Source organism: Ambystoma mexicanum, chromosome 2p (assembly GCF_040938575.1).
Source record: "Ambystoma mexicanum isolate Mex_15411 chromosome 2p, UKY_AmexF1_1, whole genome shotgun sequence".
In the NCBI taxonomy this organism is placed as follows: Eukaryota; Metazoa; Chordata; class Amphibia; order Caudata; family Ambystomatidae; genus Ambystoma; species Ambystoma mexicanum.
The window spans coordinates 634,194,437-634,213,152 of NC_090923.1; the positions used below are offsets into that span (position 1 = coordinate 634,194,437).

The window sequence follows — 18,716 nt, forward strand, 5'->3', positions numbered from 1 at the left end:
AAATATGGCGCAGGGCATGGACATTTCCAGGAATACTGGAATCCTGCTCATTGCACGTCCCACTGATAAGAGTCATTGGAGAACCAGCAGGGTGCAGTGGGAAAGCAAAGGGGTAGCCACAGTGGGTGACTTAATGCAAGATGACGGAATTTACTTTCACACCCTGGTTAGCGAACATGGCATTCACGAAGGTCCGTTCCTGCTGTACTTGGGAATGGCTTAAAGGATTAGGAGGAAATGGGAAAACCCGCAAGCAAAGATTATAACAAATGAAATACTAGACACTATGTACGATGTATCGGAAGGAGGGCACATGGTCTCTAGAATGTATGATGTGTTCCTTAGAAGCTTAAGCGCAACCGGGCTGAAAGTGCGTGGTAAATGGGAAACTATCACAGGAAGGGTGTTCAGACGCAGAATGGGAAAGGGTGCTGGCATACACCAAACTGGGTCTCTAGGAACGCCAGATTTAAAAATACCCAACTCTAACAGTGTCGATGACCCCATTTATATTATGTTATTGTATTTATACCGTGCCAATACATAACGGGGGAAAGAGGCAAGGTCTGCTGAGATGCACACGAGAGGGGCAGGCATGATTCACATGTTCTGGACATGCCCGTATATTCAGAAATTCTGGGGGGCAGTGATGGAGAGAGCAGAGAATAGAGGCATCCAAATGCACTCATGGCCCCCTGAATATTGCTTGCTGGGGTCGTGTCCAAGAGGCAGGTGTCAAAATGTGCATACCAACCAAATTAAAGACTTCATCTGCATACTTGCAAAACGCAGGATAGCATTGGCCTGGAAACCAGCAGAGTGTCCAAGGGTTGAGGCCTGGCGGGCAGACTTGCAAAGATGGTCACTTGCGGAAACTGCAGTATGGCACAGAGCCCTCAGGAGAGGAACGCATGAGAGCAGTGTGGGGTGGAGGCTTGGAACCCATTGGTACAAGGCACAGTGCCTTGGTGTAAGGCGCTCTATAAATAAACAAATCAATCAATCTTCACACCTGAGGAGGGCCTGCCCAGTGGGGGGTGGGGGAAATCAAACACAGTGAGATGAGTATTCAGAGAGGCTGAACCCTTGGGCAAGAGACACTTGGTTGCACATGAGGACTGCAGGGGATCAAGGCGCAACCGAACTGAAAGGGACTACATGAAGAACTACAATGCTCCATATGCCCACAGAACCGGAATGTTAAACCCGAACCAGTCTTTGCAGTGTCATAACTGAACCTGTCTTGTATGTTGGTTAGTAAAAAAAAATAAAAATAATAACTTGAATGACTCAACATTTTGCCCCATTCTAACATCTTAAATTGTCAGAAATCTTTTTTGGAAATCCCTTTCTAGGGCTCATTTGTGGTCCGGTTCACTCCTAAAGAGTTAAGGCAGGAGAGCTTATATGGGATTTTTATTAACAAATTAGTAGTGCATGCTACAGCTTTCAAACTAAATTGTGAGTCGATGAGCAAATCAAAAAGGAAACAAATTATTTGCCAAACACTTCAGGGAATACTAGTACAAAGTTTGAGTTTAAGTAATGACACAAAAAGGCAGCTCTTCTGAAACACTTACCTAAACTGTCGGGGCTGTCAATCGAAAAACACATCAATATAACATCTGTATCTGGATAGGAGAGAGGTCTCAGCCGATCATAATCTTCTTGTCCTGCTGTATCCCACAATGCCAACTCCACCTACAGCAAAAGTATTAAATGTTAAGCAGATTCCAACTGAATTTGGTTTTTAACTTAAAAGTAGGTTAAGGGTTATAAAAAAAAAAAAGAAAAAATGGATGGGAGAACCTGCCCAGATACTACATTGGCCTACTGTTAGGAGAACCCCTGAAATGGAACAGACTATTGTGGAGTACTCTGGCAAAAGCAGTGCTGGAAGAGCCATCCCACTGTAATAGTTCATACTGCCGTTGGCATAAATGGTGCATCACATATTTAGGGTTATGCGCACTCTCAAGCAGGCTGAGGTTGTGGCCTGGTTCTGATTAGGAGTTGTGGGGTCATGGTTTAAAAAGAAAATTGCATTAAAAAAAACAGCAAACAATGGACCTACAGGGATTACACCTGTAATAAAACTGAGAAATACCCCCCCCCTCGCCCCAGAAGAAAAACAATTAGGTTGATACATCAAACACGTGTACTCATCATTCCAACCAAATAACTATAAATTATTGCAGAAGCTGGCAGGCAAGAACCGTGATTCATCAGTCCGGCGTTTGCCCATTTGTTGCCCAGTGTGCTTTTTTCTGCCACCTTTCGCAGTAAGCCTTTGAAGCCAGTTTACCTGAAATCGAGAAGTGGCTTAGAGTCTCAGACTAAACCCATGGCTCCAATATCCTGGTGAACAAAACCGCTGCCCATGTCACAGAGCGGTACACCCCATCAGGCCTCAGATACCAGACCCATCAGGGTACAGCAGACATTGCTGTCCGATAACCATAAATGCCATATATTGTTGACGTGTCTGTTGGGTGGTTGAAGGCGGGAGAAGTGCCGACTTGGTATTACACTAGAGTACGAGGAGGTCTATGTGATGTGAGATTTACCACCATGTTGCTCATAATCCCACAACAGAAGTGCAAATAGCCATAGTAGATGCAAAATTGACATTTCCGGGTGCTGCGCTGTGCAGGTCATTCTCTAAAGCAATTAAATCCATGTATCCTGTAACCAAAAGATCTATGGTGGAAATTTGTTGACAATGCTGTTCAGATTCAAAAGGTTAGTCAACATGTGTACATTGAATTGCTCAAAAGGAAAAAACAAAAGAAATGCCTTCTTACCACTAGGGGCGACTTAAAATGTCAAAATGACGCAGCCAGTCTTAGATTACCAGTTCGAGGGAGGGGTCCCATCAGATATGCCTATTTAAATCCAATGCAGAGTGCAATAGCCAGACATTGTTCCATCAAGTGCAAGATAGATCGGCACTTGGTCCTATATTGAATGGCAACTATTGCCTTGGACATTTGTCATAACCAGAAATGGCAAAACAGAGGTGATAGCTGGAAGGTTTAGAATTTATCTGAAACTGGATATTGTTCTGGGCAACGCTCCAGACCATCGCTCTTCACTCACCAACACTTTACAGAAAGGGGAAAACTATATGTAAATCATTCTTGATACCACTTCTAAAGGGGAAGTCCAGCCCAAAGTACTAGGTCGCATCCCTTCTGCAGGAGACCAAAAGCAACCTCAGACACGTTCCAGTCTCATTGGGTGTCATTAGTGCGGTGTAGCTTGGTTATGATCAATTTGTCAATTTGACTATTCATGTCTGAATGCAGACATGAGCAAACCCATTAAGATGCTGGTCTAAAAAAGACTAGCCAGAGGACACAAGGGGGCGAGTTCATGGCAGGAGCCTGAACGTAGAGCTCCGCTACCTTAGGGTTGAAAACGGCTCGAGCCCCCGACCACCAAAAGGCCAACTGTGGAGCATATGAGCAGATAAGGCTCACTTTAGCAGCATTTCGGAGCCCAGTCCTGTCAGACTTGGAACATCGAGGTGACCAGAGAGCTGCCAGGGGGAAGAGGTCTGCAGGCTGCTGCGTCAGTGTTTGAGTATCCCAGTGCAGGGAGAGGGGACTGACTGGCCTCTGGCGGAGACTGAGCCCTGGGGCGTTCGGGCAGAGGGATGGAGGTCGAGGTCTGCAGGGAGCAATAACCCTGCAGGCCTGGAGTCGCAGTGCTCTGCCTGCAAGCTCTGGTGAACGAGCAGAGCCTGGGGAGGGGCAGGAGCGCTGTTGCTGGGAGTTGCAAGGTTTGGGGATATTGTGCTGGCAACACTGCAGGGGAGCTGAGCCATTGGAGGCTGGGGCGAGAGCACCTCCAAAAAACTTTGTGAAGCACTGGCTGAGCACTCATCTGGTGAGGAGCTGGGTGAGTGGGGGTGACAGGCTTCATTGTGTACCGCTGGAAAGCATGAGATGCGGCAGAGCGCTTTGGCTGTGGGACGGCAGAAGAAAGTGGGCCTCAGAGGGTCCAGGAGGGGCAAGCCTCAACCCAGGTGACCTGACCCTGGAGCTGCCCCCATAGTTGGGCATTTGTGGACACCCCGCCTACTGAGGACTGATGGAGTGGGCTTTAGACCCCCCCCCCCCTCCACCCTCCCAGGGTGAACACTGGACCATGTAACACAGAGGGAGTTGAAAGGTGGGCGGAGTGCCGTGGTGCCCCCCCCCCTTCCTGGAACTGAGGGGCAGAACCCATCTGGAGTACAGAGGGCGGCACAGAACAGAGAAGTGGTTCAATGGCAGGGGTGTGAGGGCCCCCCTGGCACCAGTTAGGGGCGTGTGCCCGCCCAGCGGAACATACATGGTGGAGTTTGAGCCGGAGGAGTGCTAAGGCCCAGAACCCCGGGGGGAGCACTGGACCCCGAGGGGATCAGGGAATCGAAGGTGGGCTGAGTGCTGTGATGCCGATGCCACCGCCACCCCCCCCACTACCACTGGTACAGAGGAATAGAGTGCGGCTCCTGCCAATAGAGGACCACAGTGACTGGGGCAGTGGGCCGACAGCAGGGGTATGGGGCCACCTGGCATTGGCTAGGGGAGTGTGCCCCCCCCAATATAGCGGACCTGGTGAAGAGTGGGTTCGAGGAGCGCTGAGGCTCACAACCCATGCACAGAAGACCACCAACCCCCCCACCCCCACCTCCCTGAGTTGCTGCTGCAGAGCGCCAGTGAACTGGTGGTGAGCTGGGCCTTGACCGAGGTGCCCAGTCGGACTATATGGGATAGATTGTCGTGGCCCAACCAGGGGCACAAATGTGGCCACCCCAGTGTGTCTTCCTCAGACAGGGTCCCCGCTGAAACAATACAGTAGGATGGCTGATGGCTGGTAGAACTACCCTCTTGCTGGGTACTGGGCATGATTTTATGGTTATCGAAAAACCTAACCCCTTTAGTAGTTTTATCGTTTGATACTGCCAATTGAGCTTGACTGTAGGAGATTGCACTCATCAACCCGTCCAAATATGGAAAGACCTCCGTTCCCACCCCAGTGGCTCTTCCTGGGACGGGGTCCCCACTGAAACAATACAGTAGGGTGGCTGGTAGACCCCGGACTACCCCTGGTGGACCACAGAGTGAAAACACATTAGGGGTAGACATACCAGGAGGCTATCTGATGGAAATTAGACCGGTAGGAGTGGACCACTCCCCGCTAAACCCAGAGAAACTAACACTGAGTGGAGGGCGCGGGAGTTGGACGGCAAAGTAGCCCAGACCCCCCACGTGGACTGGAAAACCACACTGGGGTGACTAGAGTATCAACAAAGCCAGAAACCTGAGAACCTGAGCCAAGCCTGCATGCAGAATATGGTGGAGAGAGGGATGGATCCATCAAAAAAGACATCACCACCATACTTGAAGCGATACGGGGGTTGAGAGCGGACATGGGGGGGGGAAGGGGACTGGACAAGATCAACGTGAGAATAGGTAAGATGGACGAGAGGCTACAGATGGTGGAAAACAACCAGACCTCCCTCGACACATTGGCAACCCAAATGGATATGCGGGTAGCAGAGCTGGAGAGAAGAGACTGAAATCACCTGAGTTTTTTTTTTATTGGCCTGCCTGAGAAGGAGGGGGAACCCGAGAGAGACTTGCGCAAGGCCATCCATAGGGTTGCAAAGCTCTCCTCTTTGGGGATGAGACTATTGACAAGCCAAAAATCGTTAGGGTGCACAGAGCAGGTGGGGCATCCGGTGGCCCGAGGTCAGCCTTAGCTCGTTTTCACAACCACCCCGATAAGTTGAAGATCATGGAGCAGGCAAGATCAGTGGGCATGATGACACAGGGTAATGGCAAAGTCAGTCTTCCTGGACCTGTCGCCCCTAACCCTGGTGAAGAGGCGGTTGTGTGCCCCCCTCACGAAGTGGTTGAACGAGAGAAAGTAATCAGGTACAGATGGGGGTCCCGTTTTCCATCGCCTTTGAAGTTGACGGATACTACTACAAACTAGTAACCAAAGAGAATATCCAGTGAGTAACAGGAGAATCAACAGGGGAAGCGGGGGCCACTGGAGGATGGGGAAGCTGCAAAGGTGGACAGGTGATGGCACCTAAAGGTATCCAACAGACGAACAAGTTACTTACCAACTAACATTCTTTCAACTGGATGTTCCTCCCACATATTCCTCATCTTTGATAAATCCACTTCCAGCTGCACGTCGACGTCCCTCGAGTCGGTGTCCCTCGAAGGCATCCGTATCGGCGCCAACGTCATCATAGGTATGTCTCAGTTACTTACCTGTAACTGTATTTCTCCAGCATTGGTTTCTTTCATAGATTCACATGCTTGAATATTCCCCGTCAGAGTGGGAATCCTCAGTGATAAAAAATAATGATTAAAATGTAATATACATCCCTTCTCCCCTAGAAAATGCATTTAAATACTCCATTGTTGCCTACGAGGCATTCTATTGTATAGTCCCTCCACCTAACTGGCCCCAACCAATGAGGTGACAGGGTTTAAGCTCCGCCCCAGTCAGCAATCTTCAGATTTTTGAACCATAGAAACTACAGTATGATGGGTGCTGAGCATAGGAGCAGCCTCTCACATGCGCCCACCCGCCTCTCCTGAATCTATAAAAGATACCAATGCTGGAGAAATAGTTACAGGTAAGTAACTAAGACTTCTCCAGCATTGGATCTTTCATAGATTCAGATGCTTGAATAGAATACCAAGCAGTTAAAGCAGGCCACCATCATATAAATTTATAAGCATAGATCCAGAAAAGTTATTTCTGACAAACCTTTACCATGCAACAACACAACGGATACCTACTCAGGGAAAGGAGGCTGGCCCTACCTTATGCAAAGAGGTGGCGGAGCACTGCCTGTCCAACTGCCGATTCCTTGTTAGCATCTTCTGCTAGGCAGTAGTGTTTGGCGAACATGTGCAGAATGATCCAGGTAGCGGCTCTGCAGATGTCCTTCCGGGGTACCCCTGCGTGCAACGCTACTGATGCCACTCTCCCTCTGGTGGAGTGTGCTGAAGGCGGTCTGGGGGGAGGGATGTGGGGGAGGGGGGGTTGCCCTTCAATTGATGACAATGGGTGATGCATAACGAGACCCCATCTTGCCAGACTTTGTTTGGAGATATGTTGCCCTTTTGTGCGACCAGTGAAGGCAATGAACAGTCTGTTAGATAAGCAGAACTCCTTAGTTCTCTGCAAGTAGAATTTCAAAACTCTAGTCACATCTAGGGAGTGTAAAGCTCTTTCCGCCTCCGAGGTATGGTTCCGGAAGAAAGATGGCAGCACAATGCACTCTGAGTGTCATTTCCGATAAGACCTTGGGTGTGTCCTCAAAATGACACGGTCTTGCTGAAACAAAGTAAAAGGAGGTTCTGAAAACAAGGCTTGTAATTCATTGATCCTCCTGGCTGAAGTCATGGCTATCAAAAAAGCCATTTTCCAAGATAACATTTTTATTTCACATCTGTGAATGGGTTCGAAAGGGGGTTCAATGGGAGCCGTTAGCACAGTGTTTAGGGTCCCGGAAGGAACTGATGAGGGCATAGGAGGGTAAGTACGCATCAACCCCTTCAGGAAGATCTTGATGGCCGGAAGAGTAATGACTGCGCTTCTGGAGCCCTCGTCTATGCCGATATGGCCAACAGGTGAACTTTGCTGGGAGATAGGGAGAGACCTCACACTTAGCCAAATGTAACAAGTACGGTAGGATTTGTTCTACCGAAGCTGTAAGTGGGTTAATTGTAGATGCAGTTCCATTTCCGCACGTAGGTGATCCTTGTCGAGGGGGCTCTAGAGGCCCTGATTATGTCCCAGCAGTCTGCCAGAAGATTCAAGTTCATCCGTTTGCGCTGCTCAGGAACCAGGCCTTGAGGGAGAGGCTCGCTGGGTCGTGGTGGTGGACTTTGTGGTTCTGCTGAGTCAAGAGGTATTGATGTGCCTGGAGGCAAATTGGAGGCCACCGGGATAGATGCTGCAGAGTCGGATACCAGATCTGTCGCGCCCAGTCCGGTGCTATGAGGATCATGGATCAGTCCTGTTCCTTCATCCTGCGCAGAACTCTGGCTATGAGTGGAATGGGGGGAAATGCATAAATGAGTTTCCCTGTCCAGTCCACCGAGAATGCATCTCCTGACTGATGTTCCGGGTATCTTGAGGCGAATGCTTGACATTTTCTGTTGGCTCTGGTGGCAAAGACATCGATCTGTGGATGGCCCCATACAGAGAAAATCCATTGAGCTTCCTTTTCGTCTAATTCCCATTCGTGGGATGACGCATACTCCCTGCTCAGTTTGTCCGCTAAAACGTTGTCCACTCCCGGGAGATGTTCCCCCCCTGATCTGGATTTTGTGGTGCAAGGCACATGACCATAGTAGTTGAGCTTCCTGTGATAAGATCCCCGACGTCGTGCCGCCTTGTTTGTTTGTGTAGTGCATGGAGGTTGTATTGTCTCCGTCTAGATGGTCAGGACTTGACCTGCCACTACTGGAAGTAAAGCTTTTAGATCCCAACGTGCCGCCCTGAGCTCTAGGACATTGATGTGGAGCTGCGATTCCTGGTCTGACCAAGCCCCTTTTGTCTGGAGGTCCGCTAAGCGCACTCCCTGTCCCGAAACGGACGCATCTGTCCTTAAAATAAGAGATGTTGGTGCCTGGAATGGCATCCCTTGGTTCCGTGGAGTATACCACCATTGAAGCACCTTATGCACTGCCGTCGATATCTGGACTACATCTTCCCATGACCATTGGCTTGTTTTCATTGGTGGTCCAGGGCCTCCTGGATTGGTCTCATGCGAAGTCTGCAGTTTGGTATGAGAAATATACATGAGCATCGGCTAGGGGCGTGTGCGCGCCCAATACAGCGGACCTGGCGAGGAGTGGGTTCGAGGAGCACCAATACTCACAACCCATGCGCAGAAGACCACCAAACCCACCCCAGCCCCCTCGGAGTTGCTACTGCAGAGTGGCAGTGAACTGGTGTTGAGCTGGGCCTTGGCCGAGGTGCCCAGTCGGACTATATGGGATAGATTGTCGTGGCCCAACCAGGGGCCCAAATGTGGACACCCCAGTGGCTCTTCCTGGGATGGGGTCCCCGCTGAAACAATACAGTAGGGTGGCTGGTAGAACTACCGTCTTGCTGGGTACTGGGCATGATTTTATGGTTATCAAAAACCTAACCCTTTTAGTAGTTTTATCGTTTGATACTGCCAATTGAGCTCGACTGTAGGAGCTTGCCCTCATCAACCAGTCCAAATATGGAAAGACCTCCGTTCCCAACCTTCTGAGGTTCGCTGCTACGGGTGCCAGACATTTGGTAAATACCCTCAGTGCCTATTTCAGCCCGAACGGGAGTACCCTGTATTAGAAATGTAGGTCTCCTATAGCGTACCTGTGAACTGTCTATGGGTAGGAAGAATTGGAATGTGGAAAAATGCGTCTTCTAAGTCCAGAGTGGCTAGAAAGTAGTTTCTGTTCAGCCACGGTAAGACGCCTTGCAGGGATATCCTTTTGAATTTGATGCATTTGTTGAGTGCCCTTAAGTCCAATATGGGCCGCCATTAAGCGTTTTTCCTTTTGATTAGAAAGAAGCGGGAATAGAAACCTTTTCCTTTCTGGGAATAAGGAACTGGCTCTATAGCTGCTTTGTGCAGTAATTTTTTGACTTCTGCCATGACGTTCTGCAGCATGTGAACTTTGCGAGGGATGGGGGCAAGGGATGGAGGGTGGTCTAGGAATTCTATGGTGTGACCCCTACGGACCACCTGTAATACCCACTTGTCCGATGTTATCGAATTCCAGCGTTGAAAAAAAATATTGGCTTACCCTTCCCCCCCCCCTCAGGTGTTCGACATAGAAGGGGAAGAATCAAATTGTTAATTTTGTTTGTTCTGGGCTTAACCTTGGGAAGAGCTGCGCCTTCCTCTCTGGGAATACTTGTTGGTGGATTGATATCTGTTGCCTTGGAATGCGTTACCTTGCGACTTTTGACCACAGGAGGAACGTCAATATCCGGTCTTTTGACGTTGAACCTCGAAAGGGCCGATAAGACCTGCAGTCTTTATATTTATCCTTCAGGGAACTAATGGCTCGAGCTGTGTTCGTCTTAATTCCTTTTAGATGGTCATACTTTTATTTGCCAAATCATTCTTGCCCATCGAAGGGCATGTCCAAAATTTGGGCCTGCACTTCAGGCCTAAAATTCGTGGCCTTCATCCATGCCTGTCTCCTTAGCACCGTACCGTGGGCCATTTGTCTGAAACCTAATTCAGACATCAACAGCAGCGATCAATCATGTGGTCTGAAGTAGCTTCTCTGTCCGCAATGATGGACCTGGCTTCTTCCAGTTAATCTGCTGGCAGATGTTTGGTCAGTTTGGACATGCAAAGCCAAAGTTCGCGATCAAACCTGGCTGTCATGGCTAATGCGTTGCCCACTCTAATCATGAGAGGCTGAGGAAGACAACTTTCTACCTATGGTTTCCTGCTTGTGACCTTCCTTGTCTGGTGGTGCCAACAGTGGTGATGATGGGTTGGCTAACTTCTTTCTAGCCGCTACTGTAACGACTGAGTCTGGCTTAGTATGACCCCTTAAAGCAGTGCCGAATCAGGTACCTTGTACTTTTTAGGTCTTGACACTAACGCAGGTGTGGATAGGGGTGTGGCCAGTATTTTCGACCCAGACTCCTAAATGGTGTCAAGAAGAGGAATAGTGGTAGTCCGCAGCTTTACCAACTACAGTATGAAATGATACCAAATCGTCCGGAGGTGACGAATCACCTGGGGAGTCTTTCTTCCTGGGTTTCTTGACAATATAATCATCGCATTCATTGGGAGCATTAGGTTCCTACATAATCTCCCCTTCCTCAGGGTCCGAAAAATCCCTGAACGGGTCCTCTTGCCAATCAGATACTGACACAGATGACGGTACCGTAGTTGGATCTCAGACTGGCGAACGAGGTCTATGCGGTGATGCTGGAGAGGCGATTCTTGTCGGTGAAGCACTGAATGTTGTGCTCCGGGATCTATGTGGAGGCTCAGGTGATTGTGCTCTTTTCTGTGGTCTACTCCTGGAAGAGGAGTGTCTGGGTGTGCTATGCCGAGGTGAAGCATCCCTCAGGGGGGTTCTCGGCTCCTTCGGTACAGAAGACCTATTCTTTTGCTCTTGGCGCCTGTTAAATTCCTCAATGATTCTTTGCATCGATGCCATGAGCTCTGGGTCATAAGGATCTGCCATGTCCTCTGAATCCAGTTGCCAAGGAGGGCTGTTTTCTTTAGGAATGAGGAAAGCTGCTAACCAAGAATTTCTGTGTCTGAGAACTCCTCCTGAAGAATGACGTCCGGGAGTTCTGTCATCTCTATTAATGGGGACAGTTGTGCTCCAACTGGTTCAGGTGTATCTGAAATTGGAGACGTTGCTTCCAAAGACTTGCGGAGACTGCTGACATTGGATGGTTTATCCGTGACGCCAGAGACTGGTGTTGTGGGTCCATCTTCAGAAGACACCATTTTTTGGAGTCAATGGTTTTTTAGTTGACGGTGGTTTCGCGGACAATGGCTTAGTCGACAGTGGTTTCGTGGATGAACACTTTGAAGATGGTTGATCCGTCGACTAGAGCTTTGTGGACGAGTGATGAGCTTCCTTGCACGACGACTGCTTCGTGGACAAGGACTTCGACGATGAGGACTTGGTCGTGGACAATGAGGCTTGGAGCGTTGTCGTAGATGATAGTGGTCTTGTCGCCGGCTTGGTCGTCGGTGAGTCCCTGACCTTGCTGCCGCTCATGGACAGCTTCTCTGTGGCCGACTCCCCTCCAGCCCCCCCTCCCGGTTTTTTGAAAACTCTCCTTACCTTTGAAGGTCGTTTTTAATTCAGGATGACGCGCCTTGTGGTGTGCCGAGTCCAAGGAAGGCATAGAAGAAGTGGCTTCCAACTTTATTTTAGTCTTATGAGAGGGAGAGGAACTCCTTTCCACTGAAGAGGCCCTTCTCTTGGAAGTTTGTCTCTCAGATGGTTTAATAGACGATACAGAAGCTGTCTTGGCAGACTCCTCGTCAGAGGACAGACCTTTGGCTTCTAGGTGTAACAGAAGTCTCCTGCAGCTGTCTTGCAGGGTTTTGGTGGAGAAAGTCCTTCAAATGTCACATTTGTTGAGGTCATGTGGGTATAAGCAGTAAATACAGTGGTCATGTGGATCTTTCATTTAGACCAGTTTCTTCCTGCACATCGTGCAGTCCCTAAACAGGGAAGGCATCTTGGCAGACTGAAGCTTTCACTCGACAAAAAAGTGCTAAGAAAAACGTGTTCCAGAGCCCAAAGGCTCAGAATAGAAAGCCCCTAAGCAGGGTAAACAGGTAGAATATATTACAAAAATATAAACCACACAAAAAGTGAATACAAATACGAAAGCTCAGAGAGCTGGAGGATTCCTTCTGTCTGATAGACTGCAGTGAAAAATCTGAAGATGGCCGACTGGGGCGGAGCTTAAACCCGGTCACCTCATTGGTTGGGGCCATAAAGGACCAAAGTGAGGTGGAGGGACTACACAATAGAATGTCTCATAGGCCACAATCGAGTATTTACATGCATTCTCTAGGGGAGAAGGGATGTATATTAAAAATGTGTAATTATTTTTACCGAGGATTCCCAGTCTGACAACGGGGAATATTCAAGCATGTGAATCTATGAAAGATTCCAATGCTGGAGAAATAGTCTCGCGCAGCGTCCGTTTCTCAGTTCCATTTTGAGGTGCTGTGTTTGTCCAGTATGAGATGATTAGTACCCTTGAAGGAGCGTAGGATGCAACTACAAAGGAAGTTTTACTGTGGCGTAGGATGTGAGGGGCGATAAGGAATACGTGGGAGGAACATCCAGTCGAAGAACGTTACAGTTGGTAAGCAACTTGTTCTTCAAATGGATTGTGTCCCCCCACGTATTCCTTATCTTAGATAGACTCCCAAAGCAGTAATGTGTACAGGAGGCGGGAGCAAAATGTAGTGACTTTCTAAGAATGCACAGAGTGCAACACAGTATTCCCAAATTTAGTCTCCTGGCTAGTGGAGGAATCTAGGCTGTAGAATTCGCTGAAAGTATGTGCGGACGACCATGTGGCAGCCGGTCAGATGTCTTTAATTGGAACTCCTCTTTGGAGAGCTGAAGTGGCCGCGATACCCCCGTTTGAATGAGCCCTGAGGTGTTGAGGATGATCTTTTCCTACCATTTTATAGCACTCTACGATAGTTAGTATTATCCATCTTGAGATGGTCTTTTCCGTGATCGGTAAACCTAGTTTATGTCCTGCATACCCCACAAACAACTGGTCTGCTTGCCTAATCCTTGCAAGTCTGTTAATGTAAAAACTCAAGGCACGCCTTGGATCCAGCCTGTGCAATCTCTTCCTCTTTCCCTGGGGGAGGAGGGTAAAATGAAGGAAGTTATCTTTTGTGCGATATGAAATTCTGAGTCCACCTTTGGGAGGAAGTTCGGCTTCACTTGAAGAACTACTTTATCTTTGTGAAAGATGGTATGTGGAGGTTTGCAAGATAAAGCTTGTAGTTCGCTCACTCTTCTAACGGAAGTTAAAGCCACTAGGAAGACTGTTTTTAGAGTGAGAAACCATAATGGACAGGAATTAAGAGGTTCAAATGGAGTGCCCACTAGATTTAAATCCCACAGGGGAACCTGAAAAGGAGGGCGGGGGTGGGACATTAGTCAACCCTTTCAGAAACTGAATGACTAGAGGCAACTTGAAATATGAGAGTTATTCAGCAGTGCGTTTAAAGATTGATAACACGGCGAGGTAACCCTTGATTGTGCCAACTTGAAGTCCTGAATTTGCCAAACATAGCAGGAAAGATCAGTGTACTACATGAGAAAGGGTCAATATCCTTAAGTCTACACCAGCCGCAGAATTTGTTCCAATGGCTGCGTTATAAAGATTTGGTTGCTGCCCTTCTGGCCTAAAGCAACACCTCCATTACGTCATCCAGGAGATTCCAATCTTTGTATCGTAACCTTACAGCAACCAAGCATGAAGGTGGAGAGTCCAGATAGCCGGATGGAGAACCAGACCTTCCTCTTGCGAGAGAAGAACCTCTCTGTGGAAGAAGGACTAAATCGGGGACAGATGGACATGTCTAGAAGATCCAGGTACGACGTTCTCCTGGCCCAATCCGGGGCAATTAGAATCATGGGTTTCCCGAATCTCCCGATCCTCCTTATTACTTGAGGAATGACGGGCACTGGAGGAAACGCGTACAGAAGTGGAAACTCCCATTCCACCACAAACGCTTTCGAGGGAAATTCCCTTGAGGAGTATCGTTCACATTTCCTGTTGACACTCGTTGCGAACAGATCTACCTGAGGGGTTCCCCAAAGGGTGAAGATCTCTTGAAGGACTTCCTAAGCTAGTTCCCACTTGCGGGAGACTGGTCTGCCTGCTCAGAGTGTCCGCCACCATGTTCTTCTCTCCGGCTAGCTGAACTGCCGATAGAGAGATTCCTTCTCGTGCCTTGAAACACTTGTGTACAAGCGTGTTATAAATGCAATATCATATCAATTGCCCAGAACCAGAGCGGCATTAGCTCTCTGCACAGTGGCAGTGACCCTACGCCGTCTCTTTTGTTGAGGTAGCGCATGGCTACTGTGTGGTCTGTCATTATCAGAATTTCTTTTCCTTGTACTGACGGCAGAAAAGCTTTCAGTGCTACTCCAATTGATCTCAGCTCTAATATGTTGATGTGTAGCCTGGTTAAGTCGTTGGTATGGGCTCCCCACCAAGTGAGTGAGGCGTTCGTGACTACTGTTATCTCCAGCCATGGTTGCCAAAACGGTTCTCCTTTCAAGATGTTCTCCCAACAGGCCCACCACTGAAGGTCTCGTGGTACTCTGTTTGGGATTTGTAGGAAATCTGACATCCTTCCTGGGAATGGAGACCACCGAGTCCTGAGAGATCTCATTCTCAGGTGAGCCTCTGGCACTAGAAAAATGCAGGATGCCATGAGGCCAAGCAACCTAAAAAAGATAAAAATCAAAGGCTGGTAGATGCTGGGCATTTTGAAATCTGGCCACCATCTGTAGAATATCTTGAGCACTCGCCTCTGGTGGCAAGGCTTTTCCCCAGGGATGTATCCAGGACTGCTCAAATGAACTTGAGCCTCTGTGATGGTACCATCTGTGACGACTTTAAGTTGAGGGAGGAAGTGGCAAACATAATCTAGATGGATCGGAGTTTTTTCCAGGGACACTGCTCTGATCAACCAGTTGTCCAGGTAGGGGTAGACATGAATCCCTCGCTTCCGGAGGAATTTGTTCAAGTCTCATAAGTCCAAGATGGGTCTCAATCCTCTGTCCTTTTTTGGTATTAGGAAGTAAGGGGAGTACCAACCCTTGTTCCTCTCCGCTACCAGTTCTATGGCACCTTTCTCTAGCAGGTCTAAAATCTCCAGCATAAGGAGCGGATCTGGAAACTTCAGAGAGTTGCTCCCCGGTGGATGACTCAGGAGTGTGTAGGAAAGGAAGGCAGTAACCCTGGCAATTGTTTCCAATGCCCAAGCATCTTACGTAATAACCTTCCATGCTGTCAGATGTTGAGTTAACCTGCCTCCTACTGGCGTTTTGTGAGGAGAGACCTCAGAGGTTTTGGAGCAGCTGACGCAGATGCTGAGGGTAAGGCAGCACCTGCTGATGCGGCCTTTGTACCTTTGACCCGTCCACCATGGGTAAATAGTCTCTGGCCCCTTTGCGCTGGCTGCCCTCTGCTTTTTCCGAACGCGGAGTAAAAACAAAAGGGCTTTCCCCTCCAGAACGTACCCGAGGGGCAGTTTAACCAATTGCAGCCCCAAGGGATTTGGCTGCCGCTTTGGAGGTTTGCAATTTATCCAAACTGTCATCGGCTTTCTTGCCAAATAGAGAGGTGCCGTCAAAGGGCATATTTAGAAGTCTGGCTTGTAAATCAGGAGCAAAACCAGACTTCCGCAACCACGCAAATCTGCAGACTGCGGTACTGGCCACCTGTTTGGAGGGACTCTCACATCGCATCCTTCGCATCCGTGAGGATATTCAAGAATGTGTCTCATTCCTCCCCTTTTGGAAGACAGTCAACCACTGATGAAGCACACTCCCAAAGAGTGTGGCTGAATCTCGCTAGCGTGAAAGTGGCGTTAACTGCATACCGAGAAGATCTTTTTGGCCATGGCGTCAAATTTCTTATAGTTCCCATCTTGTGGTATTGTGGGGTACGCCAATTTACTGCTTGACGAAGTTGCAGCCTGTACTACCAAAATCTCTAGGGTCAGATGCTTAGTTAAGTACAGAGGATCTGAGGCTGACGTGCTGTACTTCACCGAGAGCTTTTTTTACTGCAGGGATAACCTCCAGTGTTACCCAATTTCCTGTTATCTTTCTCTGTAATGCTGCATGAAAAGTAACTATACGGTCTTGAGGTCCTTTAAGATGTCTTTTAAGTCATCATGTTGGAAGAAGGGTGCAGGTGCCTACCAACACAAATTCCATAATTAGACTTCAAGATTGCCTTTGACACGAGATGGACGTATCGACGGCGCTGCAGAGCCCTCAGACGGAGTTAAGCGGCCCCACCACCCCGCTTCATTATCCGCGACCGCAGAGTGTCCGTGCCGGTTAGGAGAGAAAAGCCTGTAGACCGCCAAGAGGAGTGCAGCGATATCCAGAACAGGGATGCGTCCAGGCTGAGTGCGGCGGCAGAAGATGCCTGTCTGGCCTGAAGGAGCTCCAGGCCAACGGCTTCCTGACAGCGGGCAGCTTGCGGATCCAGCCCGAGAGGCGGGTGGGTCCACGAAGGCATGTCTGACCCCACGGATCCACGAGGGAGAGCGAGCGGAGGTCGTCCGCGGCGGTTCGCGCCGAGGAAGAGATGTGATCACCCGGGGAGGGCTCAGCCTGCCGGAGTGGTTGAGTGCCCATCGCCCCTCCCGCGACCAGAGGAGCGCTTGGGTGGAGTAGGGGACCCCCCCCCCCCTGGGCTGGAGGAGCTCCCGTCATCAGCGGTGCCCTTGTGGAGAGCGGAGCACGCCCAGGAGACGAGCGAAACTGCGGTGGAGGGCCAGCCCCCCCCCACAGCATCCACGGCCGCCCCGAGGGAGGTCCTGCGGAGGGAAGCGACCGGGAGAGGCCTGCAGCAGTTGCCGTTGGGAAGGACAACACAGCCCTTTGAAGAGGATTCATTGGAATAAGCTTCCAGTGCAGGCGGCGCCTCCCAATCGGCAACAGTGAGAGGCGACGGCGCCGCCGGGGACCAGCTGCCTGCTACGCGGAGCGGGACTGCGCGGCCAAAGTACGCAACCATAGGGTCTGTGTGGACCCTATGGATCCCTCCCCCCCCCATTTGGCCGACCGCGTGTGCAGGAGAGTGAGGGACTGGGGGTGGGCCCTCATGAAACCGGCCCGGTCCACTTCTTAATTCAGAGTCTGACAGCAAGTATAAAGTTACCGCTCCGCTGTCTACATCTCACTAAGCTGGGAGATACAAAAAGTTATGGAGAAGCTGTAGGCACCACGAATGATGAGTTATTGGCTGTGTTTGGATCTGTAGCAGCAGATATCTCAACCAGTACAAATTAGTACCGCCATAGACATAAGCCACAGACTGGACTTTCTTCTCGGACTACAATTGGGGAGCGTGACAACGGGGGGGGGGCTTCGCGGGAAGCGAGTTAGGTCACAGGGGAGGGAGATACCAGCATTCTACCCCCCCCGGCCTTGCTTTCCAGCTCCCACGTGAGTCGCAAATTATGGGAGGAGGGTAACCCTGGCAGAGGGTGTCAGAGGTGAGGAGGAGGGACTGGACGGAAGGCTCAAAGTACGGCTGGGAGCAGAGGCAAGTCAGAATTCACCGCTATGTGAGTGTTCGCACCCCCCCTCAAAAAGAGCTCATTGAAGGGGTAGTGAAGTTTAAGACACCGGTGAGGAGAGAGCCGGGGAGAAGGCGGCTGCTCGGGAGGCGCAGTGGCATCAGCGGTTCTAAGTGGAGTGGTGCCCCCGCAAGGCGAGGGGTTTGTTCCCCCTGCCGCCCCACTTTTGAGAATGTCCTCAAAGAATAAAAGCAAACAGTCCAAGGGTGGCCTGTTGCAAGCAGAGACCCTAGGCACCCTTCCAACCTTGTGGCAGCATAGAGAGGAACGTGACGAACAAGCGGACCCCCAGGAGAAAAGCAGGAATCTGAGCCCCATGTGGGGGATGCCATGCAGGCCCCGATGTCACGACAGGACCTCCACGGCGAGATGCTAACCCTCCAGAACAACTTAGTCAAGACCTTCCAAGATCAAATTCAGCTTCTAGGAGCAGACATAAATCAGGCGGTGGCGGAAATGAGGCAGGAGGTGGGCCAGCTAGGAGAAAGAACGGACATTCTGGAAAAGGGCCTGCAGGAAGTGGGCAAAGAGGTCACGGAGAATAGCAAGGCGATTGAAAGACTCGACAACAACTAATTTGGAGTTGAGGATGGAGGATTGGAAAAAAGGTCGAAGAGAGTCAACATTCGGCTGAAATGGCTACCAGAGGCAGTCCAAGACAAGGACCTAAAGGGGACAGTGCAGGACATATTTGCAAAGCTGCTGAATTAATACTCCCCGGAATCAGTGGAGTTGGATAGAGTCCACAAGGTGGGCCGTGTCAACAGTGGAGCAAATGCCAGGCCAAGAGATGTATTAGCGGCATTTGCCAGGTATGCACAAAAAGAGG

The 18,716-nt window shown here is 49.7% G+C and overlaps 1 protein-coding gene across 2 annotated transcripts in view; it reads right to left on the reverse strand.

Annotated features, from left to right (window-relative positions):
* Nucleotides 1-18,716, reverse strand: part of RHOA (ras homolog family member A) — a 457,527-nt gene that overhangs the window by 206,627 nt on the left and 232,184 nt on the right. For both annotated transcript variants that reach the window (XM_069644166.1, XM_069644165.1), the window contains exon 3: nt 1,581-1,701. In XM_069644166.1, coding sequence (XP_069500267.1) covers nt 1,581-1,701 — 121 coding nt within the window. The remainder of the gene's footprint in view (nt 1-1,580; nt 1,702-18,716) is intronic.